Source organism: Castor canadensis, chromosome 2 (genome assembly GCF_047511655.1).
Source record: "Castor canadensis chromosome 2, mCasCan1.hap1v2, whole genome shotgun sequence".
In the NCBI taxonomy this organism is placed as follows: Eukaryota; Metazoa; Chordata; class Mammalia; order Rodentia; family Castoridae; genus Castor; species Castor canadensis.
The window spans coordinates 91098507-91125772 of NC_133387.1; the positions used below are offsets into that span (position 1 = coordinate 91098507).

At 36.1% G+C, this 27266-nt stretch overlaps 1 gene segment (V, D, J or C); it reads left to right on the forward strand.

The window, feature by feature from the left end:
- The first annotated feature begins 2125 nt into the window (after positions 1-2125).
- On the forward strand, positions 2126-26910 carry LOC109696787 (T-cell receptor gamma chain C region C10.5-like). The segment is given in 8 exon segments: positions 2126-2385; positions 2488-2799; positions 10630-10680; positions 19088-19414; positions 22175-22222; positions 23633-23671; positions 24272-24316; positions 26428-26910. Coding segments are annotated over 8 exon segments (1005 nt in total).
- Positions 26911-27266: the final 356 nt, after the last annotated feature.

Genomic DNA, 27266 nt, shown 5'->3' on the forward strand with positions numbered 1-27266 from the left:
AGCAGGAACGTGAATTTATCCAGTTTAATTCATTTCACCTTCTACAAAGTCACCAAGATCTGATTTCTGACATGCCAGATCTGTCACTGTTCTTTCAATAGCAAACAGGAAACTGGACAAGTCTGGAGAGGGTATGATTGAATTTTGTTCCGTTCTTGTTCATTACTTAGTAGAGAGGAGCTTGTTGGTTATTTGCACTGTTTTTGGTCTGAGGTTAGGAAAAGGATAAATAAATTAACAATTACCTTGTCAGGTATTTGTTGGCTCTTAGGTAAATCACCAACATATGAGTAGCATAAAATAAATAACATAAATACAAATATACTTAGACAATTGATTATAATGCTTTGTGAACCAATATTATTATTAATACAATTCTGCACGATTGATGTTCTTTAAAGCAATTAATAAGTACAGGGTAGCAAAATCAAGTTAAACTCTTATTAAAAAGCTGAGTATCGAGAAAAATCCGCCACATTTTTATATCTAAAATTTATCTGCACATGGTTTTTGTTGAATTGTGTCCCCTCCGCTTTCTTAATCCTTGTGAGGTACATTTAACTATTGCATCTCATGCTGATCACTAGTATTCCATTATGCTTCTGTTGCCCATTTTTAACATATACATCTGCCATATAATTCCCCAAAATTCAGTTTTATTATGAAAGTGGCAGAATCAAAATTTGCAGTCCATGGGTATTCAAACTTCTTTTAACCCCCATTTATTTTGTGTGAAGGTAACAAAAAACCCTGAAAAGTTAATTAGTCTGTTTGTGTAGAGTTGACTATGCAAAGAATTCTCTGGAAGAATTCAAATGTATAGGAAATCAAAAACTGTAATGAATGTTCCCTTCAGTGGGTAATAGCTGTCTAAGTGAATACACCCTATGTGCCAGCAAACAGTAGTGACTTAGCATACTTCATGTCATGTAATCCTGATAATAATTTTGGGATCAATTTTTATTATTTTTAAATTTTAATTTTATAGATGTTTTGTATAAACAATTGGAGACTGATAAGCTAAATGGAATGATGTTTGGTATTTGAACCCCATTCCATTGATGTTACTGTGAATGACAGAATTTCTTGCTTTTGTATGGCTGGAAAATATCCCGTTGTGTATATTTACACAACATCTTCTTTATCCATTCATCCATTCATACACACCACATCCACCTGCTGTGAAAACTGCTGCACTAAACATAAGGCTGCAGATATCTCTTTGACACGCTCATTTCTGATCCTATGCACATAGTGGGGCAATCTTATTATCCCACTCTACACATGTAGAGACAAGTATGAAGAACATATAAATGACATGGGACGTTGGTGACATTTTTGTGCCTCATTTTACTCAGATTTTCTCTTGCAAATGACTGTTGCTCATCTGACTTCTCATATTTTAGAGCTCTGTGCTGCTGAATGAGTCACTTTACTTCTCTTTATCACTGTCCTCTGTGTCAAATGGAGAAGAACATAACACCTATCTCAAAGGGCTCTGGAAACAGTTAAGTGAAATAATACGAGGAAACGTTTAGTGCAGTGCCTACCATGTAGCATGTCCTCAATGGTTATTAGATGCTACATTATTTGTAATAATATCATTGGGTATTAAACATAATATTGACTTGAAAATATTCCTCTATGTCACGTGTTCATGTGTCCATTCCAAGGAGAAAGAGGACAGCTTGATTACCACAGATTATTTGGTCATACGTGCTAACAATCTCTGTCCTGTTCCTAGTTAGAGGCATCCAGGTTACAAATGAGATGTTATATATCTGTGTCATAATCTTCTGGGTGACATCTGAATCAGCTGAAACCAAAAATGAAAATACTTCAAGTGATCCTACTTATGACATGCTAAATGATATGAATGAAATATTTCACTGCCTGATTTTTATTTGGTTGTGTTGCTAAAAAATATATGTTGAATTTCTCACCTGAGCTAGAATGAACAGCACATCATTGAAACATAGACATAGGAACAGAATGGAGTAGGTATGCTTTCAGACTTCTGAAGCAACACTATTACTGTAGTATGAAATTGCAGAGGGTGACACTCACTCACTCATGAACTCACAGCGCAGATGAACACGATCATACCGGGAAAGACTTCCAAGATGGTTAAACCACTTACCCCATCTGCCCAGCTACTGTGGTTTAGGAAACCCCAGAACTGCTTGGAACAGCAGTAGATCATGAAGAACCCTAGGAGATCACCTGACCCTCCACTCCTCTGATATACTAGGACAGCCCCACCCTCGTGCTACGGACCTGAGGCCTCCAGCTCACAGGTCCACACTGTCTCATCTTCTCCCTGTGTTGCTGATCTGGCTGACAGGATGCCACTCCTAGAAACAGTCTTCTTCTCTCTCTGGGCTTGTGAGTTGCCTCCATCCCTTCCACCTAATGAGATGAAGTCTTTCCTTATTGCTGCCTCTTCATGTGTCCGGTGTTGATGGGGTTTCTCTCCTTTTCTTGCAGATGGACTTGGGCAGTTGGAGCAGCCAGAAATGTCAATTTCCAAAGCAACTCATCAGAGTGCTCAGGTGTCTTGTAAGGTTTCCTCTAAGAACTTTGACAAAGAGTACATACATTGGTACAGACAGAAACCAAATCAAGGGTTCGAGTATCTATTATATGTTCGAACAAGTTATAATGCACGTACCTTAGCAGGAAAAAACAAGAAAATCGAGGCAAGTAAAAATTTTCCAACTTCCACGTCAACCTTGAAGATAAATTTCCTAACAAAAGAAGATGAAGCCATGTACTATTGTGCCCTCTGGATGGAGCACAGTGTCGGAGTTCCTAGAATAACCTACCCAAGAACCATTCCCACATCTGTGCCCACCCACATCCTTCTCAACATGGGTAACCACAGCGTTGTCAGCTGGGTATGTGCTCTGTGCAGCACTTCTGGAGCTTCCCAGGGAGACATTGTGGGTTCTGCTCTCACAGTGAGTCCCATTTGGGCTCAGCAATTATGGTCAAATTAGGCTATCTGAGAACTCTGTAAACACAGGGTGGAAGGCTCACAGCATAATCTAGTTGTTTATTAATTGACTGTGCAAAGATTTTCATTAACTCAATAGTTTAGAGGGTTAAATGCCAGGAAAGAAGTATACATATCCTAAAATATTGCTGGTTATTATTTTCCTAATTCATTCTGAAGCATTGGAGACTTTCTGAGTTAAATGATCCACCAAACACGAGAATTCCATGTCTTTTACTGGTATCCTGAATCCTTCCTGAAGAAGTCTAGTGCCCATTTTATCAGTGATCTAACAATTAGATCTTTGGGGATATGAGAGACCAAAATACAAACCCTGTGTCTGGTAGAACAGGACGCAGCTCAATTACACTTAGTGCTCACGGTTGGGACACAGCAAGCGCTGGTCCAGGCCCAGGTCTTAAAGACCTTGACTTTAGAGTCCTGCTAAGAACATTGAAAAATCTCAAATAAAAGCATCATTGAGTTAAAAAAGAGATAATACCTGTTTTCTTATGTATAAGGATACAAACATAGTATCGCTCAAAAGACAACAAAATTAAAAAGTATTAACCACTTTAATGGGTTTATTCTCTGATCAGTAGCTGAGTGCTTGAGAATGAATACGAAATACATTTTAAAAGTAAAACTATAAACATTGCTCTCCCACCTCCTTGAAATCTATTTCTCACTAAGTAGAAATTAAGGAGGAATACTTCTGACATCAGAAAGTACCCGTGGCCATGTGTATGGGTTAACAGCTTTAATCTGAGCACTGGAGGTCAAGGTTGGAGGATTACAAGTGAAAGAAATAAAGGAAAAAGAAAGGAAGGAAGGAAGGAAGGAAGGAAGGAAGGAAGGAAGGGAGGATACATGGAAAGAAAGAAAGGAAAGGAAAGGAAAAGCCAAGAAAATAGAGAAAAAGGAAAAATGTTTTTCAGTATTATTATCTTACCACATAGTAGCCATGAATAGAGTTGCCAAAGTCCTTGAAAACCACGGAAATGAGAATAGTGTGAGAATATGAACCCTTTCCAGAAATAAATGAGTGAAAGGATGTGCTAAGTCCTTCATAAAGATTATTTTTTTCAGATGGAAAATATTGTTGGTTTGGGGCTACAGAGTCTCTGTCCCAATCACTCCCACAGTCATTGCAGCAACAAAAGTTTTTTGGAGTTTTAGGTCACAGTGGAGAATGACAGCTGGGAGTGTCTATATTGGAGGGTTCCTAACAGCAGTTGTGACCTTTAATAAAGGGTCATGACCTGCCTGTCTCAGTTTGGTTCCCCCTAAAGGTGAGCCTCAGGCACTGAGCATAGGTGGTTCCTGTGAGTGGTGCAGGAACACCAGCAGGAATGAAGCAGGGAGAGGAAGGCAGGCAGGAAAGCATGCTCTACTCACCAGCTACAAAGTGAAGACTGCAGCATTCCAGAGGTTGCATGGGAGTAGATTTAAGGCAGTTACTTTGTGTCATTTGCTCTTGTGTGTTGTGAGGCTGGCCATGTAAAAAGAACACTATCTGGGGACCCTAAGTGATCTGGCAGTCAAGGAACAGGTGAACTGGAGTTCTTGACTAGAATTAGAGTACTGCATGAAGAAACTACAGAGTTTGACTATTTTCCTGTAATCTGTTTAAATAAGGACAGAGCACAAATGAGTATGCAATGGAATGACGTCAATGTGAAATAATTAAAATGAGCAGAACTCGTCTGAAATGCTAAGTGCTGTTCTGTTAACGGTAACTTTCTGGGTGATCACAGAAAATGCAGTTGTTTCTTGTGTTTCATTATGATTCCTATTGAGTATGAGCTATTTTTGACAGGAAATAAAACCATCATATTATGGTTTGGATATAAAATGTCCTGAGAGGCTCATGTAAAATATTGGTTGCCAGCTGGGGAGATTGGGGGAGGTTATTGGTACATGAGGGCTCTAACCTCAAAAGTGGGTTAATCCATTGGTAGAGTCACAATTTGATGTCATTATTGGGAAATGGTGAACACTATCTGGTGGGGCTTAGTTGGATGCCATTGGTCACTGGGGCCTGCATGGACAGGTTTATCTTGTCCCTGCCACCTCTCTTTCCTTCTGTTCTTCCTGGCTGCCATGAGCTGAGGGGCTCCCATCCACATCATGCTCCCATCCATGATGTTCTGCCAAACAATAAACCCTGAAAGAAATGACCATGAACTGAAACCTCTGAAAATATGAGCCCAAAAATCCTCTTTTCTTTCAAGTTGATAGTCTCTCAAGTGTTTTGTCACAGCAGAGAGAAGTAAGTAACACACATGGATTTTGTTTTGAAAGGGTATTAAAGTGGTCCAGGAGTTTGTCATATCTAAGCTGCTGATTTTATGGTTATATTCAAAACCAATAAAAGTTAAAAATTGGTTTCCTTTGACTGCATAGTCCAAAGTATGAAGTTGGGTCATACATGAGTTCTATCTGTCTATTTCTATCATTTCCCTCTCCTTTCTCCCTCTTGCTTTTTCCCTCTCCCCCCTTCCTATCTCCATCTCATGTTAGATAAGTAAAAACGTCAGATCTTTAAGAAGAAAATGGCTTCTTTACATTAACATCTTCAGGTGATAAAAAAATGGGAAAAATTCGATAATAAATTAAATTAGAAAGCCAATTTCTGTGGGAAGCCTACGTGGAATAGTCTGGAGCACATTCTTACTGCCTGGGGGTCTTAGCTGTGTGCTAAGAGCAACACTTCCTTGTCTTGCATCTGACTCAGATTGGTTTGTGTTTACCCATTCTTCAGCCCCTCCTGGGTCAAGTGCCTCTGGCATGCAGCTACCTCTCACTACACAAACATACCAGTTGGTAGGTCTAGGATTTGGCCAAGCTGCACTTGCACAGAGATTGCCAGTCCCATGGCTTTCCCTGTGCCCATGCCATACCTTGTACTGGATGGCCGATTAAGAAACTCCAGGAATCGCCAGCTCATTTGAGGTTTGTCATCTACCCACTAGACTACCATGCTGATACTCTGCAAAACAGCATCCAGCACACAGCTCACTCTCATGGTGCAATGACTTGGGTTAGAAGGTTATGGATGGAATGGTTGAGGATGTGCTCCAAAGAGATGGTCTCCTCCCACAGCTAGCACTGGATAAGCTCAGAACACAGGATGCTCTGGGCTCCACATATGCAAAGTTTTTCCTTTGTGTCTTTATTGCTCTAAGGTTTGGTATTTCTGCATTTCCCCACATCTCTGTCTTCTCTTTCATTTGTTCTCTCCATTGCCTTTCTAAACTTCCTGCCTTTCCTTGCAGCCATGTAATTAACGTGGAGACACAGGAATGTGGTGGGCGTTTATATCAGCCATCTTGGAAGTCCATTTAACATTTCTTTATGGAGAAAACATTCAAACTCCTTTATTCCTGCTTTTTAAAATATGCACTACATTATTGTTAGCTATAGTCACCATTCTGTGCATTTATTCACACTATGATGCACTGGTACATTGCTCTTTAAAATATGAAAAGAAAGTGAGTCTTTTTCTACTTTTAAAAAATTTATTTGGATATGCGCTGTAATTCTCAGAAAACAATACCCAATATAATATATGGTTAGGTTAGATGCAGATCTTCTAACCTTTTAAGGACCTTTTAAGGATCTAGCATGTACCTGAAGAAGACCCATCCACACCGTCCATCCAACTACATTATGCAGTGTAAAGTCATTTAATAAACAGGATCTGGGTTAGAGAACCTTGAGCTGAAATCTCAGGACAACTTGAACTCACAAACTCTGTTTCTCACCTGACTTTTAATGGTCATAATGATTTCTAGGTGAAGCTGAGAGAGAGAATTGAGCAGGTGACATCTCCCTTAATATATTTACGAATTTTCTTCTCCCAATTCAGAGAACCTGGGGCCACGGCTTTTCATTCTGGAACAGGGAGGAAGGAATTGGAGAGGAGCTTTGAGGTGAGGGTAGGGTGTTAAATACCAAAGATTGATTTTCCACACAGAAGTATCTTGCATGAATTGCTGTTCCTTACAGACAGTATTCACTTGCCAAAAAAAGAAGCAGAGACTCCACTGGGCTTGCCTTCCTGTGAGTATTACACAGATCTCTAATACATGTCAAGTGAAAAAGAAGCCCCAAGAGAGTAGATGATCAAGAAATTCAGAATGGAGACGACAGTTAAATTTCTTAAGGGAAGAAACTGCTGAGAATTGAAGTGAACTGAACTCTCTCAAAATCTTGAGTTTCTACAACCAAGTAAAGTGTACACTTTTGTATGTTTTCACACAGGAACATAATAGAGTATTACTTGAGCAATGTTATATGTGAAATTGAAATTATGCTGGACTGTAAAATAACTTAGAAAAGTATGTGCTTTTACTCTCTTGCATGTGTCAGATTATTATCTGTGTTTATTGTAATGGGACAGCAATTTTTCTTTTTGGAAGTGTCTGACTATGGTTTAGACTTTATTAAAAGACATCAAAATTACTAGGATATACATAGGAATTAAGTTTGAACCATAAGAAACTGACATCTTTTCTAGGTCAAAGATGGTCAAGTATTGATCATTTTAAAAGCTCTACCCTAATAAAAAAATCCCAACAAATAAATAATGTTCAACATATGTTGTAATAAAAAGTCTTCCCTATTTCATGTGCCTCTTTTTATCTTCTCTTTTCCTAAATAAAAAGAGACTATAAGGCAAAAGATGAGTCTATGAAAAAATTAGGGGTATTTTTAAAATACAAAGGAAGAGATAATAAAAAATATTAAATATTGAAAAGAAGGACAATACAAAGAAGGAAAAGTAAAAAAAATATTGAAGGAAAATTAAATAGTGAAGCAATGGCCAACATTTATAAAAGTAAACACAATGATTGGGAAGATACTGGTTTTTATATAGAAATATCAAGTGTAAAGGTAGCATACTTTAATACTTTCCAGCATTAATGACTCAAAATCTGTTAATGAAAATTTCATTACTAGACTCTAAAACAGGGGGTGCCTATAATTTTATTATGTGTATTTAAATCCTCCCTTCTTTATATGGAATGATGTTTTATAAAAAATAAATAAACAATGTATGGGAATATTCATATCTATTCCTGATGTGGTATGGATATTTCATTTGATTAAATATTTCTAAGAAAGCAAAATAAGTTACTAGGATATAAACCAATATGAAAGTGGATACATTACTATTTTTTCTCAAGTTAGCAACCAATCCCTGAAATGAAAAATGTGATATATTTTCATACCTTTTGATCCTGTAACAAATTTGGTTGAAGTTGGTGAACTATGAAAGTTTTCAATGTCAAACTTGGAAAGAGAGTCACAAAACTTTGCACAATTAAGTTAAAACTTCTTTACCTTATGTGACTCGCTTGTCATTTGTATGTTTTCTCATACTTACATTTGATGTAGTATTGAAATTGTTTTCACTGGTCCTCTTAGGATGCATTGAGTAGGGTGATACATTGTGTTACATAAAGCAGGGTGACAATCAAAATACTGATTTTTATACACAAGTCTATGATATTTGCTTGCTTTCTTTAAAGAAATAATCATCTTTACCTGAACTTTTGTATCAATGACAAGAGAAAAGTGAACAATTTTAGAATGTCTACTATTTCTAGGCACAATATTTCATTTGAGCCCTGTAAAGGTGGGCGAAATGGGTCTCATCATATTCACCTTAAAGATGAGGGAAACAAAGACCTGTGAATCGTGGGTTCCCAAGGTATCACACATCTAGATTTCATACACATCTAGATTTGCAAATGTCATTTTACTTTTAATTTACTCGGAACCTAATTTGTATGGCAGGAGGGAGAGACTTTTTTCCAATAGATAACTGTATTTTAATAACAGTTTAAAAATAGTCAAAAATTTCCCAAAATTTAAAAAATGCTGTATCATATGTAAATATTTTTGTCAGTACTGGGGTTTGAAATCAGATTCTTGTGCTTCCTAGGCAGTTGCTCTGCCACTTGAACCTCGCCTTCTGCTCTTGTATCACTTTTAAATATCCACATATACTTAGAATTGTCTGGAGAATTTCTGATTTCTTTCTTTCTTTCATTATTTTTACATCATTGTCATATTGGTACTTTGTAATAACTTATTATAGATTACGTCAACTGTCTACTTACTATTTTTTAAAAAATTATTAATCAATTTACTTATAAATTTAAAATCAACTTACCTAGCTCACCACTAGCACTCACATTTCAAAAAAATCAATAAAACTTGCTAGAATGTCAGTCAGTTTACATGCAAATTTACAGGGTATTGGTCTTTTTATGTTAGTAGTTTTTTCTTTATAATTATGTGCACTTATATTTATTCAGGTTTTATTATAGGTCTTTAATAAAATTATACACTGTGTTATCTTAGAGTTCATGTATTTCTTGTTAAAATGATAAAATATTTTGTAACCCATTACTAATTGTCCTCAGTTTTTTTATTCCATGGCTTTGGAAATAGAGAAAATTCTTAAAGTTCCAAAAATTATTACAGTCTTGGAATGAGGAAAAACAGTAAATTTGCCTTAGATGCAAATAATAATCGACAATTCCAAATATTAAAAAAAAGAATTCTCAGCTTAAAAACCTTTCCTAAATTAAATAAATATTTCAGCATTTAATGGCCCTTCCAAACATGGTTTCCACGCAGCTTTCTTGTCCTCTCCAGTTTGGTGGTGGCTGTGAGCTGCTATGAATGGCAGTGGTCCACCGTGATCATGTGCGTCCCTTTGTCCTTGGCCAGAGGTCATGTCTGCTCATGGAACTCTGTCCTGGACAGCGTGGATCTGAAGGACATGGTGATCATCAGGCCCTCTTCTCCTCAGTCCTTGAATTAGGACACCTCATGTGACCTCAGGTGAGGACCCAGATGATTCTGGTTACTGGTTTTTCCTATTCTCACAGGACTGGCATAAGATTACAGAACTGCCTTCAAGTGGTTTCTTCTTTCGACATAAAGACAACTGTAATTTTTCCACATTCTAGTTTTAAAAGAGAATCTAAAAATTTATGAAAGGCAGACTTCTACAATTTTATTCTGTATTGTAGGAAAAGTTATTAAGTCACCAGGGGACTTATTTTCTCATTTGGCATTGTCTGATAATGAATCATGATGCCAAAAGGTAAATGTGGTTTTATTGAAAACTGAGACAGTGGTTCACATTTCCCAAATGTGCTGGCACATTTGCATTTTCAGTTACTGTATCGCTTCCTCCTTTAGAAAGTATTCCCAAATTACAATCTGAGATGGTTTGATGCTTCTGAGAACGGAGGACAATTCTGAGCCGTTTAACACAACTGAACACCTGCAAATTAAAAGAAAAAAAAAGACTTAGAGTTCTTTTCCTGGCAACTTGAAAAAGTATTTGCTTGACCAGTGGGCCCAACTCTCTTCTATCCTGCTCTTACTTTTCCATTTTCTGCTGTTGCTTTACAACAATTGCTACCCCAGTGGAAAACAGATGATGAGGTCAGTTTATGAGGAAATTTGCAAACTATCACATGACACAAAACCTATATTCAAGGACTTCCAACACAAGACACAACATCGAATTCATGGGAAAAACACAGGAGACTGCTGGTCACTTTGTGAAGATTTTTGTAGAAGCTGTGAGCATTGGGATAGCTCAGGCTGGATCATGGTATTGGGAGAAGGGACTAAGCTCATAGTAACTGCCTCAGGTGAGTAACTTTTTCCTATTTTTATCCTAGTAATGAAAAATGCTTAGATGCTTTTTAGAATAAGAAAAAAAATGAACATCAAACATATCTCTCTACCCTGTTCTTCACCTGAGTAGAGGATATTGGATATGATTGTGCACCAGTGGCTCACACCTCTATTACTAGCAACTTGGGCAGATGACATTGGGAGGATCTCCATTTGAGGCCAGCCTGGGAAAATAGAGTGAGGGACCCAGTGTTCAAAATAAACCAGACTAATGTTGACTTGACTGGTGGTAGAGCTCAAGCAATAGAACATCAGCTTTGCAAGTTCAAAGACTGCAGTTCCAACCCCAGTCCCTCTAAAGGGATATGAAGAGGTACTAGATATGGAAAGAAAACTTGTGTTCATCTTTGTTCTCTCCCTGCCAGGAGAGAATGAAATTATGCATTCAGAATGCATGTACACTCAGAGGATAGTCTCAGCTAGAAATTAAAATTGAATGTGGAGCAAGTCAGTAGAGCACTGATGTAAGTTATTGCTCCAATGTGTTTTTGTAAAGTCCTTAAATGAAAGATCTCAAAATGGAATTTTAGTCATTGTTTATACTCTACACTGTGAGATGTTATATAGTGCTCCTTTCTCCTTGCAACCAGTGAATTCTATAATTTTGGTCTCACTCATCCTTAACAATAAATAGTGCCAAGAAATTAATTCTTACATTAAATAGCTATAGAACATCAATTGATCCCACTTCTTATTCCTCAGACTTCATACAGGGCTCGATGAGATCAGTCAAAATTATGCTGCTATGATTCTTGTTATTGTGCTTGAAGATGGCCCAGTTTGCTAGAATTTGCAAGGTCCACCAAGCAATTCAGTCAAAAGACCATGAAAAGACATCATTTTCGCATCCTCATGTATTCATTCACTCTCTGAGCAAAAATGCATTGAACACAGTACTCTTTGGATGATGGAGATAAAATGGCCAACAAGATACAGTCCCAACACTCAAGCTTCCACTCCTGTGCATTAGAGTTCTAGAATTTGGTTTGATTGTGAGTCTCCATGTTCTTTGGCCTGGGGTGCCTGAGACGCAGGAGGTCCTGCGTTCATGAGGCCTTCTTCTTTTTCAATTTGTGTACTACTCATTGCTAATAAAATCCATGCACAGGTTGAGAATTCTTAATCCAAAAATCCAAAATTCAAAAACTTCATACTAATAACTGTGGCAGTTTGTCTATTCTAAATCATCTGCTGTATAACATTACATGATGTTATGAACATTAACACATGTTCTTTTGTGCTGAGTATTTCTTCTTTGTAGCTTGGCCTTTTACATGTATCCTTTCACTAACTATTTAATTAGAAACAGTTCACAGCTTGTATTATTATTCATTCGTATGCACAATGCTTATGCTTATAATTCTTCCCCTAAAATGACCTTTCTCCTGCTAACATGGTCATGGAAGTCATATTGAATGTGCATTTTATAAACACTGAAGAAATGATTCTTAGGGTATTTCTGTGGAGACAAGTCATTTTGACACCCTTGCCTGCAATTTTATTTCTACAATGGCATCAAATTTGCCAGAAATATTGAAGCTGCTTAAAGAATTATAGTAGATATTCTAAATTGCATTCTTTAGTTCAATAACTCAGAGTCACCTCAATTCTTAGGATGGAACAGATAAAGACATACTCTTAGATTAGGATTCTCTGATGAGCAACATAAGATTAAAACTCAATGCCCTAGAAACTGTCATGGAATTTTCCAGTGAAAAGGAACTTCATCCAACAATGAATAGCTTAAGAAATCACCATTAAGAATTCATATTGGGGAGCAACTCAAGTTTATTGTCAATTAGAATTGGATCTAAAAACCAACTATTTTTTAAGTCAAATCAGATACTCATCCCTCCACTCAAATGAATCACAAAACACATATAAATAATGTTGACTATAGATTTATTAAATACTCCAATACATGACTAATCTTATTGGTTCTTTTGAAATTCAATAAATATTAAATAACTGTAAATTACATCCAAGGACCAAGAACTGATTTATTCATTTAAACCTTTTAAGGAAGGAGATTTAGAAGCTTCTGGCAAATTCTGAGAAAAGATAAAATCAGGCTTTTCAACACATGTGATACAAGAGAATAGGCATAACCCAAGCTGCCAGGCAGAGTGGGCTTAGACTTTAATGTGTGATTACCTTCAGATCTAGTGTGATTTATTTGACTTATGTCTTTGCTTCTTGTCAGCATGGCCAACTTTCATGTTCTCATGCAAATACTGAAATAATGCTGGCACTATCTTATATTGCTTGGGCCATTACTAGGATAATTTTCTGAAGAGATTTTAAGACAATGGGTAAATGGATGTCAAAATCCTAAAAGCTTCTGTTTCTGTCCTGGTACAAAGCTTGTTTATAGGTAAAATTGCTCTCCGTACTGTTGAATAAATTTGGGAGGGGAGACGGGCAGTTGGCCTTCATAGTGGGACCTCCAAAGAGGTTAGGTCACATTACCAGGTCCTAAAAGGCAATATTCTTCCCGATCTGTTATGGCAGACATTAACAAGGCATTTAGGATGACTGTTGATCCCTGGGGATGGAGGGGTTAGGTCACTTTGTTATTTCTCTGTTGAAAGGTTATGTAAATTCATTTTATGCAATTGAATCTAAAAAATAGCTATTGGGAATTTTTTTAATTTGCTAAAGTTATCATTTGGTCACAAGAATATTAAATATTTCTTTGGTTATAGTATGTTTAATATCAAATGTGAAAATATTTCACTGTGTGACCATATTCAAAAGTCACATAAGGTACATTTGTATTTTTTTAAAAAATTCAGTTCAGTCATTGTGTTCATTTCTCATTAACCACCACTTAATCTATATCGAACATTATAAAAACTGGTCAGTTTCTGCAACATGTCTTTTCTGACAAAACAGTTTCTGTTTCTAAAATAATGAGAATGTATTATGCATCATCTCAAATAATACCTGGTCGAATACAATGTGACTTCTATCTGTATAGTTATCTCTGAAAGTAAGAAAAAAGTCTGCTTCACTCAACTTGAATATGTTTAAAGAGAGATCTACCTAGTACAAATTAGTATTTATACTATTTAATTTCTCAATTGGTTTGTTCCTACAAAGTTAAACAATGTATCAATACTAATATCAGTTAAGCAATATTACTTATTTGGCTGTGGATTTCATCAGAACTTTTTGTCCGCACTTCACCTGGATCTGATATATCTATATATGGCAATGTGCACCCCAGTTTTGTCTATTTGGAATCACCATATGATGGTATCACTGGATATTATAACCCCCTAAAATTATTCACTCACAAAACAAACAGGAAGTATTTTTCCATTTAACATATTGTTCTATATAAGTATAAAGTACGAATAAATTTCAAAGACTTAATGCCATTTAATAATTACTAAGTGCATACCAACTATATTTATAATCAGTTCCTTTTATGGGTGCTATCTCCAAACTAGCATTCACTGAGTTTATTTTGGGCTGGTATTGTCTAATCTGTATTTTGGAATCATATTAATAGTAGAGAATCATTTCTTATGAGAGGTTACAAAAAGCCTGCACCCTAAGCAAGGGATACTTTTAGGAAAGCCTCATCTTATGTCCTAGCACATTAAGTCTCTAAATTTTGCATGTCTATTTGCATCTTTCCACTGAGCTATTATTTGCAGACAGAGATATCCTCAATTCTGTGTGCCTCATTTATCAAGAACCCAAAACAATCCCTGAGGCATTAAAATATACGATAATGCACAAATTATGGATCATTAATTTCAACCCTTCCAAATCTATTGGAGAAGAAGTAAAATACTGTTCATGAGTACAGTCAGACCATTCAATGAAAGCAGACGGCCAAGAAGAAAAGGAGAAAAAGAGCATGTGATTTCCAAGCAAGCAACCCAGAGTACAATTTTATGCACAAAGGTAAAAGAATAGTGGAATACGTATTTTTTATTAATTGACATAAGAAGCGTCAAATTTTAAGATCTGATATTTTTTCATGGTAAAACTAGAGAAGTATTTCCATACACAATTTCAGCAGCAGGACAGTGATGTATAGGGTGGGCATTGCCTATAACATTCATTTGGCAAAATGGTGGAAATGTTCATTAAACAAATTAATCAATACCATCACAGGTTCAGTGCTATGGACCTCATAACCTTTAACAACATGCACACAGATGGACCCTCAGCAGATAGGGTAACCAGATAACACTGAGTGACCCCAGCTGTCTTTGAGGACCACGCCTCCTGCCATTTCTGTAGTCAATCTGCCTGGAAGAGTGAAGCCAACAGAGATAACTTGGATTTCTCATTTCTGGCTGAACATTCAAGGCTGGGTTTTCTGTTGAAAGCTTGAGAGTCACATAAGAAAAGAACCATTACTTTTGGGCCACATGAATGAATCATTTCCATGCACTGATTTACATGGTGACCTCAGCTAGGGCTCCCTTGATTGTCTTAACATGCAACTAAGACAGATGGGAGCCTACTGAAGCTTGGGGGTGTGAAAGGGAGGATTCCTGGGATGATGGCTTGGAAATTCTAGGCATATTAGAGCAAAGTAGAAAGCAAGAGGAGGTCAAAGGAGTGTTCTTCCATCTTAATAGCTGTGGATCTATCTGCAACCTCCAAATGTGGAATTTCTATAAGTAAAGGGCAAGGCTTGGAACCACGCAACGAAAATATTGTACTCAAATACACAAATACTCAAATACACAAAGCAAACAAATTGCTAATAATAGCGGTTATGATGATGATTACAACAACGATGATGATAAGGGTAACTACTTGTGTTTCTGTAATATATTTGATGAAATTGCTTTTTGGTATTTTGTTTCTTTTTAGTTTCTCTTCATGTCTTGTAGTGATATTGAATTAATCTACACTAACATCATTGCTTCTGGATAAATTAAGGATAAAAATCTTGAAAGTTCTTTTGATTTGCTTGCTCACAGAACTAATTATAGGCAAAAGGAGCCAGATCTAGAACCCCCCTGATGTCTTAAGAGTTGAGGCAAATATGTTGCCACTAGAATTTGATGAACTCAGAGATACTAACTAGTGTAACGTTTTTGACATGGGTTGAATCATTGTGGAATTCTTATCAGAAAGTCTTTGGTGGAGGAACAAAACTTGTTGTCATAGGTGAGTATCAGATGAATACCACATTTCCAAGGTAACAGAGAATAGGCATGGGATGATTGTATTGGATTCATAGTAAGAATGTTTAGAAAAAAGAAGAATATAGAGAAATTTGATGTGGAAATCTTGGGAGACATTCTTGATGCAAAGGCTTACTCTAAAGGAGAACAGAGAAATCATTGTACAAATAATGATAGGAGTTAGCTTTGTGTTCATGTAAATATCTATGAAGTGCTATTATGTACTGTATGAAAGGATATCATTAATATCATTTGAACTTAGGACCAAGTTTATAATTACAGATAAGACTGTGATACAGTTAATAGATTGGACACATTCCCTTTTCTCACAGTCAAGTGTGAAGTGAAGGAGTCTGATTTATCTAAGGAGGTAGACGAGGAGTTTGGACTCCACATATTGTTAGTGACTTGGGTGATTATTCTTGGGCCTCAGTTTCCTTATCCATAAAATGGAATAAAAGTATGAATCAAGCAAGTGTCTACAAGCATTGAATGAGATAATGGAAATAAAGTTCTTTACTGTATAAACATACATCAAGATATTGAACATCTATTAAGATGTTTAATAAATGTTCCAATTCAAATGTAAGGGAATATTATATGCACTCTAGAGAGTTGTTTTCAGCATATCACATTACACAGAAGAAATTCTCCAGAGGATTCAGCTAACTTCAAAATGTTCAAATGCAAAGTGATCTCAAAATTCGCTCACAGAAAAAGATTGTATCCGGAGGTTCTCATATCATTAAAAGGTGTTTTCATGGTTTAGCATGAAAAATGACACTAAAATATGTTTTTTAAACATTTTGCTTCTCTATATACTTTAAATCTTAATCATAATCATAATGATCTCTAATATTAATCAATATACATCGCTCTTCAAATTTTTGATCTATTTGATTAGGTTTCTGTCCATATTCATCAGAAACGAACATTAAATTCATGAGGAGGTACTCAACATTAAAACCAATTAAATATAGTTGGAAACTTGTCATGACTCTGAAATCCGTCTTTAAATATGAAATAGTTGTAAGTATATAGTAAAAGGAAAAACCAAAAATATGTAACACATAAATTCTCATGTAGAGTTGAAATATCATACTTTTATAATGGGTAATTGTTAAATTCATACTGCCGCATCTGAAAACCCAAACAACTTAAGCTATTAAACTCAAATTGTATTTTGTGATTAGTCAAATTAACTAACATAAATTAATTGGTCAGGGTTATTTATCTTTTCAATAATAAAATGTGTAGTAGCCGTTCTATTCTTGATTCATTTAAAAATAGAATGGCTGAGAAAATTTTGACCATGAAAAACACTCGTAATGTCTTCATTTCCAAGTACTGTTTTAAAACATCATATAAGGTTCAAGAACATTGGTATTAACCATGTGTGATGAAATACACTATTGATTGCCTTTTTAACTATTACATTAAAAAGTTTTGGAGGAATCATTTGATTCTAGCAAAAGATAAGCAAAAATTCCTAAGTCAAAAACTGTATTTGTTAATACATTAATATAGACTAAAGTAATATTAATACAACGTACTATTTAAAATTAAGTCTTGTCTATTACAACCTGGCTTTTAAAGTGCACATAAATATGTGACTAGAGATTTATACAACATCTTATTTTTTGCATTAAAAGTAAGAATATGAAAATAAAATAAGCAGATTACAACTCTATTATAGTCAGAGCACTCACAGAAGTGATAATGCTAATTGATTTTGTATAAATATGAGAAGCTTTGTCCTGTGAATAAATGGGAAAATCAATTTTGTTTTCTCCAAAGAATGCCTCTTGAAATTTTACACAAGCTTTAGACTAGGTCAAAGACAATATTGGCAAAGCGTTTCAATATCAAATACATGTCAAATGAGAAAGAGCTCCACCATTCAAATTAAATCAATAGCTACGAATAAAAGCATAATCAGTTAACATTCTACATACACAAAATATGCCTTTGTAAACATGATACTTGTTTTCCATTTCGATACTATGTCTTCAAGAATCTCTGGAACCATAAATTTTCAGTTTAAACCAGTTACATTTACTCCTTCATGAGTGGATTAAGATAACAGAATAAAGGAGTTACAAAACACATCAGTATCATATAGGTTGACACACATTTTGGAAGAAATACTGAGAGTCAAAATGTGCATATGCACAGATATGTGTACACTTTCTCTAATGAGGTAAAGTCGTACTAAAGTGAGTATGAAAAATACACCTCTGTGTATCCTTAGTGATGTTTGAATTTTAAAATTTGAAATTCTAAAATAAAACATGGTTTTAGTGAATATGTTCCAAAGTTAAACAAAATTTGGGTAAGTGTATGACTTGGTAGGTTAACACGAGTATTTCAGAAAAATGACTAATAAGTATTCTTTAGTAGAGGATGAACTTTTTTATTCTAAATTCAAAACACTGAATCTTTTGGAGATGAACTTTAAATACTGCCCGCCCAAAAACACAGTAGTTTAAATGTGCAAGTGAGATGTTGTATAAAGATAGAAATTAACCAGGCAAATTTTAGGAACTGCAGAAGTGGTCATAGGATCCACATTTGCAGCTGAGAGAACAACTAGATAGATCTTAAGTATCCATGAAAGAAGATTGCCATTGAAACAAGTTAAGACGTAGTGTTACCAACAGGGATGTAAACCTAACTCCTGAAATTATTTCATGTGAGAAACAAAAGAAACACGGTGCATTGTAGAGTCACCTAGATGAAAAATGTGTTGCTGAGACTTGCTAAGCAAGCAAACATGTTATTTGGTCAGAAAACGTAAGTGACAAAGAATGGAAAATTGAAGCATTTTAGTAAGATCTAGTAATCCTCATCACTAGAGAGATTAATGAATGCATTCCTTGTCTTCCACCACGCACTGTGAAAATATGCTCTGCTCTGAGAAAACATAAGAGATTTGAAAATTCTATACTAGCATGTGGACAAAGGCAAAGCCAGGTTTCCATCCAGGCTCTGCCACTTAATAACTATGGCATTTCAAAGTCTTGCAGAGCTCTAAATCAGGACAATAATAAATACCTGAAAACTTATGGTTATTGGAGAACCATGGTAGTCACAAATACAATGACAACTTGTCATTTTAGCGCTGTGCTCTAGGGTGGTCAGACCATTCAGTGTTTGGGTTTCTCTAATAATTCTCTTTATTAATTTTCCATTTCTCCCACAGATAAAAGCTTTGATACAGATATTTCCCCCAAGCCCACCATTTTTCTTCCTTCAGTTGCTGAAATAGATCGCCATAAGGCCGGGACATATCTTTGTCTTCTTGAGAATTTTTTCCCCGATGTTATTAAGGTATATTGGAAAGAAGGGGATGGCGATAAGATTCTGGAATCCCAGCAGGGAAACACGATGAAGACTAAGGACACATACATGAAGTTCAGCTGGCTAACTGTGAGTGAAGATTCAATGAATAAGGAACACAGATGTATCGTCAAACATGAGAAAAATAAAAGAGGAGTTGATCAAGAGATTCTGTTTCCAATACAGAAAGGTATGAGTATCTCAATGTAAATATAAACTTCCAGAAAATATATTAAGAAACCAAGTATAAGTCTTTCTTGAACCTCATTACATTTAATGTAGCCTGAATCCCTGGTATATTCCCCGAGGAATTAAAATGGAGAAAATGGTTTTGGAGAAACCAAATTGGAATTTTCTTTCTAAGATTCGGTAGCTTATTATAGTGTTTAATATTCAGGTCACGCAATATTTTTAGAATTGTTATATGGGTGAAAAGAAACAACGTGCATAGCAACACCTACCAACATAGAGCATGGTAAATGCCACAAGGCATTTCAAATTTGATGACCTTATTTGATTTGAAAATAAGAACAATATGCTGCTTTTAAGAATGCTCTATCATGGAAGTAAACAAAGTAACCTACTTCAGTCTCTCTGTGAATATGGATTTATCTACCATGAGATTTTGAATGACAGAAAGTTTCTCAGCCAAGGTTCCAGAGTGTGGTTCGACAAAAACCAGAGTAACAATGGTCACTGAGGTGTGATGGCAGCCATGATGTTCTCTGTGTTTATTTTGTACATTAGTGTTAGATAAAATCGTAATTTAAGCTTGGGTGAGGCTAACATAAGTGAACGTACATCCATTCTTCCTGATGACAACGTAAATGCAGCTACACAAACTTGGGCGGTATCACTAGCCTATGCCAGCCTGAGTGGGAACACGTGTGAATAGTCTAGGAAAAGTTAGTGTTGCAGGGTAGATGTGCCACAGCGAAGACAGCATCTTTTCCTAATCACACATGGTCATGTATGAGTCTGGCAGCATGTGCCAAAGAAACACCTTTGATATGGTGAGGTGCGTATCCACACAGCTGGGCAAATGGCTGACGGTACAGAGGAACTGGCTGTGGTCCACTTCACTGTGTGTCACAGTCCTGAATAGGAAAAACAGTGGAAGAGATCAGAGTGAGCATGAAAATGAATCATCTTGTTCTTTTCCCTGTGGCTAACACGCCCTTTGGAACTTGTGGGGAACCACAAATGTGAAAGAGCATGTGGGGACATTTGTCACCTTTCTGGATTTCTTGCGTAAGACTTCATTCTCTGTGTTCTTTAGTTTCTGCATTGACCCGTAAATTCTGAAGAGGCTCCTAAATTTCCCTGGGGCTGTGAAGAACACCAAATGAAAAATGTCAGTGAAAATGTTTGCTTTCAATTATACAGCATAGCTATGTTTATTTTATGCACGTATACATACATACGTATATAGAAAATGTTACGCTTATTTCTTCCCTTTAACTGAAGTAAGATTGTACAAACAACCCTGATTTATTTCCGTTGGGAGAAAACAGAGTGGAGGGGGAGAATACGCAAAGGGTAAGGTTAACATAACCATTATGCTTGAGTACAGTTACATCGAGTGTTTCTAGTGATCAGGGAATAATAAAAGAATAGTAATGAATATCGGGTATAGAAGGATCTAGCTTAGGAACGCTTTGTTTGGCATGAAATCCTAAAATAAATGTCTTTCATGGGCTTCCCTTGGCACCAATCTAAAGAGGACTCTTCCGTCAATGGCATTCTACGTGAGTACCTGATGCTTCGTCCTGAAGGTTTTTTGTTTTTTATAAGCTCTAAAAATAACACATGGAAGTACAAATCAATGAAGTGATGAAGTGGTTTGAAGGGAGGTGAAGCTGATTTGTCCCAAGTTTGGAAGCAACATTGATTCAGAGAATTTAGGATTTATATAGAGTTTATTTCTAGGAAGTGAACTTCATATTTCTACCTGAGTTCATGGAGATAGGGATTTTCATTTATCATTCAGTGAATACAGTCATCATAAGAAAAAATATAAATTTTTAGACCATTAAGACAGTTTTTAAGATACTTTAAAACCAAACATGACCATACTATCATTTTCATTCTTCTGAGTTTCCTCAAAGCCTATCCTCAAATCCATTTTTTAAGGAACACACACAAAAGAAATAATGATCTGTACAATTATGCAATGTAGGTATATTGGTATGGACACGTATATATGTACAAGAATAATAATGAGGAAAACAAACGTTGTGAATGGTTTTTCCAACCATTTTAAAATAATTTAATCTTAATTTGGGGCCTTTAACAAACCATATATGTATAAACAATATATGTATATATACATACATGCATACAAGTTTTATGCAGAGAAATAGAAATGTGAATTGGTCCACCTTGTTATTCCCAGAAAGAATTGCTCTCCGATCTTTTAACATAACAAGGCTATCGACTAAAAGTAATTAAGAAGCTAAAAGATTGAACAGGTTCACTGTGGGTGCAGCACTTCGTCAAGAATGCGTGTTGAAGCCTGTAAGCAACAAATATTCTAGTTTTTTTACTAGCATCCGTGTGTCACCTATTTTGTACCATGCCCTGTGCTAGGAGCTATGAATACAGAGGAAAAAGGAGTGTTGCATATTGCACTCCAGTTGTAATAAAAGAAAGAAAATGTAGCATTAATGAAGGTCAACATCTGAATGTTACACTCCACTTGTGACAAAATTTATCATGAATTTTAATATCTTCACATGCAGAAACAATATATGAATCATGTCTACTGAATTGCTTGAAATGAAACCAATTATTTTTTGTTTTGCAGGGCTGGCTCTTTGTTCACAGATTATATTCATGTATATATATATATATATATATATATATATATATATATATATATATATATGTATGTACACTCTCAAATTTCAGGCAAAATTAACTGACTGACTTGCGCTCTCATTTCTTTTAGTTAGGGCCACCATTAAGCCCACAGAAGCTGGTCTGGAAGATGACAGTGGTAAGTTTCAGTTTATTTTAGCCAATATGCTACAGCCTAGTTTATTTCCCCCTGGTTATTTAACATTTGTTACTTCCTAGCTTAAGGTAGAAAAACCAGAAGGATGAATGTTTCAGAATAGACTGGGTGACATTTTAAATTGCCTCATGGTTTCCATAGTGTCATATTAGCACAGTTAACTAATGACCTTGGTATGAGATGAGTATAAATTAGAGGATACAGAGATATACTCTGAACTATTTCAACAAAAGGACTTCATTCATTCATGTGTCTTTTGTTTATAATTACTGGAAAAAACATGATATCAAGTTGCTCTAGTATTATTTTGTAATCATAGTTAAATGTAAATCACCTCAAATTTTAATTAGAGTACTCGAAATGTGACTTGACCTCTTGTACTGTCTCCAAATGAATTGGACAGAAACCTTCAGCTCTTACCAATAAAACAGTCCTTGGTTAAGAATAAGTAAGATGCCAGAAGATTTTCTTATACTGTTGGAGATGTTTTTCATTATGGTAAATTTTATATTTCTATGCATTGTTGTTACAAAGTAGTTTCCACACACCATGTCTCTTTTAACCCTGACACCATTTTCTGAATACTGGCTCTGCCATTCATTGGTGAGAGTTGCCTACACTCTAATTTTTTTCCTTATTCATGATATGGAGGAATCCAAATAAAACTCAGGTAAGTATTATGGGACAATTAAATAGGATGAAGCATGTGAAGCATTGAACACAGCACTTGGCACAGCAGTGATAACTGGATAAGTTTCCATTTTTTATAATATTGTCATTCTCCTGTCCACAAACATGTCACTTACAGAAAATCTTATGCATGAATGCATGACACTGGGGAGGTGCATGATTTAAAAACATATGGTTGCTTTCTTCTGTGTAGATGATTTCTCTAAATCAACCGCCAGATATGTGCAATTCAGTAATGCACTCCAGAATTGGACAGAACCTTTGGGATACAATGCTTCTGCCTTCCGTGTATGCTAAAGCCTGAGAAGAGCCAATTTTTCCATTGAACATGCATTTGTGGGTCACTTACTTTGTGGCAACACTGTGCTAGAAGCTATGAATATAGAGGAAAAGCAGTCTTAAATACTAAAATTCAGCTATGATTAAAAATAAAAAATGCATTTAGTTTGATATCTTCTTGTGCAGAAACATGATATATTTGGAATTTCTAGGTTCATATTTTTAGTGATTAGACAGTTATGTTGTCTCCTGCCTGTGTCAAAAGACTCTCTCTCTACATATATATATATATATATATATATATATATATATATATATATGTATATACACATATATGTGTACAAGTATATGTATACATACATATAGATAGTTTCAAATAATACTCAAGAATAATTGACTAGTTCTTGCTTTCATTTCTTTTAGTTGCTACAACTATTACTCTCAGAGAAGCCAGTTTGAAAGGTGAGATTGTGTTTCCTATCATCTCATGCTGTAGCATTTTTTTCCTCCTGATCATCTTAATTTTTGAACATCTATGGCTTAAAGCAGAAACCACCCTGGCTGGTTTTTACAGGATAGACTGAGCAATTGTATAATTTAATGCATCATTTCCTTGGTGTCAACACAGATAAAAACAGTTCTGGCTCCAAATATTATTTAGAGTAAAAGAAATTTTCTTGGCCTATCTTTCTAACGTCAAAAAGAACTCACTGAAATGCTCAGCCCATATAGTAATAAAATTGCATTTGTTAAGAATAATTGAGATGCTAGATATTCTACAGTAGACTTTAAACTAAATTTCTCTCTCATGACATGAAGCCCTTCAGAATTCAACTCACTTAAGTGTAATTGGGGAGTTAAGCGCAATGAATGCAAAGCTTTAACATAGTGTGCCTGGTAGAGCAATCATCAGTCGTTAGGAATTGTCTTTTACTAATATTGATTGACAGTCGTTCCTGTCTGTCCAGATTGTATATATACAAATACATTTACATACATATATACACACTGCCAAATAATGGTCATAAATAATTGAATGGGACTTGTTATCATTTCTTCTAGGTGTCAATGCCACAGATCTTAAAGCTCGTTTGGAGGGTGAAAATGGTACGTTTAATGAATGTGGGTCTTTGTCTTATGCTATAGCATATTATCCTCTCTCTGTCGTCTTAATGATGTAACCCTTTGCTTAAGGCACAACAGTCAGAATGGCTGAACGTTACCCAATAGTTCAGTGACATTGAAAATTAATCCATAATTTTCTAGTCATAATAAACAGCATAGTCAATGAAATTTAATTTAATTTAAAGTCATATGAGATGACTTGAAATTAAAGGAGACAGTGAGATGCTCTGAACCATTTTAACAAAGGACCTTTACTCATCCATGTGTCTGTTTGTAATGGCTATGAAAATCATACCAATTCATCTAGACTTTAAAAGTCTTCTGGCTAGTTGATAAAATCACAAAGGGGCTCTAGTGAGTGCATTTTACACTTAGTACTCCTATCAATGATACAGCAGATCCCCTCATATTACAGATGAGGAGAGTGAGCTAAGATTTATTGAGTCCCTTGCACATGCCACACAGCTAGATCTGGGGCTCTCAACTTGGGCTATCACGTAAAGACTGCATACTCTTCTTCACATCTCTATTATTCTTCTCTTGACGATTCTATTCTAACATAGTTTCAAAGAGCCAGAAATTCCCAAGCCAAGGTCCCAAGTCACGGGCATCTGATTTGAGTGGGGAAGTGTCTACACGTCAGGGAACCACAGACTGAACTGAACCCCGTTGTCTGAATGTTCAGCTGTGTGCACATAGGCTAGTAACTTCCATTCATTCATGCTTTGACCATCTGCACACTGTGAACAGTCACCTCAAACTCTCAGTCGCTGAAGAGATAAGAGCCCAAATGTGAAACACCCAAACTTGTGTCTTATTTTGTAGACACAGAGTAAATTCTCGTTTCTGGCCACTTCATCCTATATATGAAACAAGAATGTGACTTGAAGCATTGTCTCCAGCTGTGGCTGTGCTGACATTTTCTCTGTCTCCTGTAGCCATAGGCTCCTTCCATACGTGCATGGCGATCCTCCTCTGACCAAGGACAAGGGGCATGAACACATTTCTTGAGAGCCTGTCTATGCCAAGGGCTAATGATGCTTGAGGTTTGACTCTATGAAGACTGACCATGTAACTGCGAAATTTTCCCAGGGAAAGATTTGTAGTTTTGATCCTAAGGAGCCACGTTGGCCTACATTCTTTGTTTTTAATATTACTTGCCATCTCAGATTTCTTACAAAGTTTCAAAGAACCTTGACTGCAATAATCCAATAACATCCACACCAACAAAAGACATTTAGGAAAGAAAGCTGTTATCACAACCACCAAACATCCTAGGGAACTGGATTTGACTATTTTCTGTTGTGTCCTCTTGTATAATCTCCCTGGAGCCAGCTATGAACACCAGCAAATTTCGATGAACTGTATCTCCCTTCAGATCTCATTGCATGTATAATCAGGGATGCATCTGATGCTTCCAGACTAGAAGTGCCACTTCACTTTTGTATGTATCCTTTTTTGTCTGGGATGTTTATTGTACTTGGAGAAGTAAACAATAGAGTAGATAAGAATATGTTCTTTCAGTTCGTGTTGCTGTGGATATAATCTGAAGTTAAAGACTTAACTAAACACATGACATCAAGCATTGACTTAATTCTGTGTCCTCAGACTGTTTGCAAAATGGAAATGGAAGTAATCCCTTCCTCCTTTTCTCACTCTCAATGTAGTTACATACATTGACTAAGACTAAACTTTCCATCCAAAGATGGCAGAATCCTATCTGAAATTTGGTTAGTGTTGTATTGATATTATCTCTAATTATTACTTAGAGACAGGGTAGAGTAAACAATTTAAAAACCTCGATAGCATACTTACTTTCACCCTCACTGGACTCATCAAGTAAAAAGGTGGCCTTGCTTTTTAATATTAGGAAGGTTCTCAGTGAATTTAGGAAATGTTGGTAATCAACTTGATTTTCAAGTGAGTCTTCCTCTTGGTGGTTCTACTGAAAGTGGTAGGTATTGACATTTGCATTTTGGAAAGAGGTATCACTTTAATGTAGCTCACCGGAAATAAGCATCTGAGAATCCATCCCAAAAATGTGTGCTATGCTGTTGAAAGAACAAGTGAGACTAACACATGACTTCTCTTAGATGTGTTTCAGCTGCAGCTTACAAGCACCTCTGCCTACTACACCTACCTCCTCCTGCTCCTCAAGAGTGCCCTGTACTTGTCCATCGTCACCTTCTGTCTGTTTAGAAGAATAGCTGTCTGTGATGATGTGAAGAGGTCCTAACAGATGGTGGCACAAAGATTCGTCTTGTCTTCATCAATTATTGTCCAAAACAGCATCTACAGAGGGTGTAGCTTGGCTGGCTTGCGGGGCTCTGACTCCTTAATGTTACAAGTGTATTTTTCTATCATTACTGCATTAGATTTTCCAACTCACAGCCCCTCTCGCATCCCAAATCATTCTGGTCCTAGTGCGCACAGCTCAATGCTTTTAGTTATGACCCATCACGTAGATAATACCCTACAAGCTTTCACTTCACAAACCCTGCAAAGCCTTCTTTGCCTCTTGAATTTGTACTTTGTTTTTCTTAAGAAACACAAGAAATAAAAATATTAAAGCCTGATTTTGTGCATGAGTGCTTTAATGTGATGAAACTGAATTGAAAGTCCAAGGTGAGAGCAGCATGACAAGGACTTCAGTATTGGATGTTGACAAGGGTCCAACACCACAGGCTAATTCTGTTCTTGAGATGGTGGTTATGATGATTTTCATGGGGTCTTGGGTCCAAGAGGGCCACAGTCAACTTCAGCTGTCCATGATACTGGTCATTCTAAGGTCACCAGGTTCAAGTTCATTTTGTTTGAGACATTCTGATGGCAATAGGAAAAAATCTAATGTGACTCACATTGTGTGCTCAGCTCTGTGTTGGTGTTTCACAGCATTTTGATTCTTGATACTCACCATGTCCCTATGAGAGCT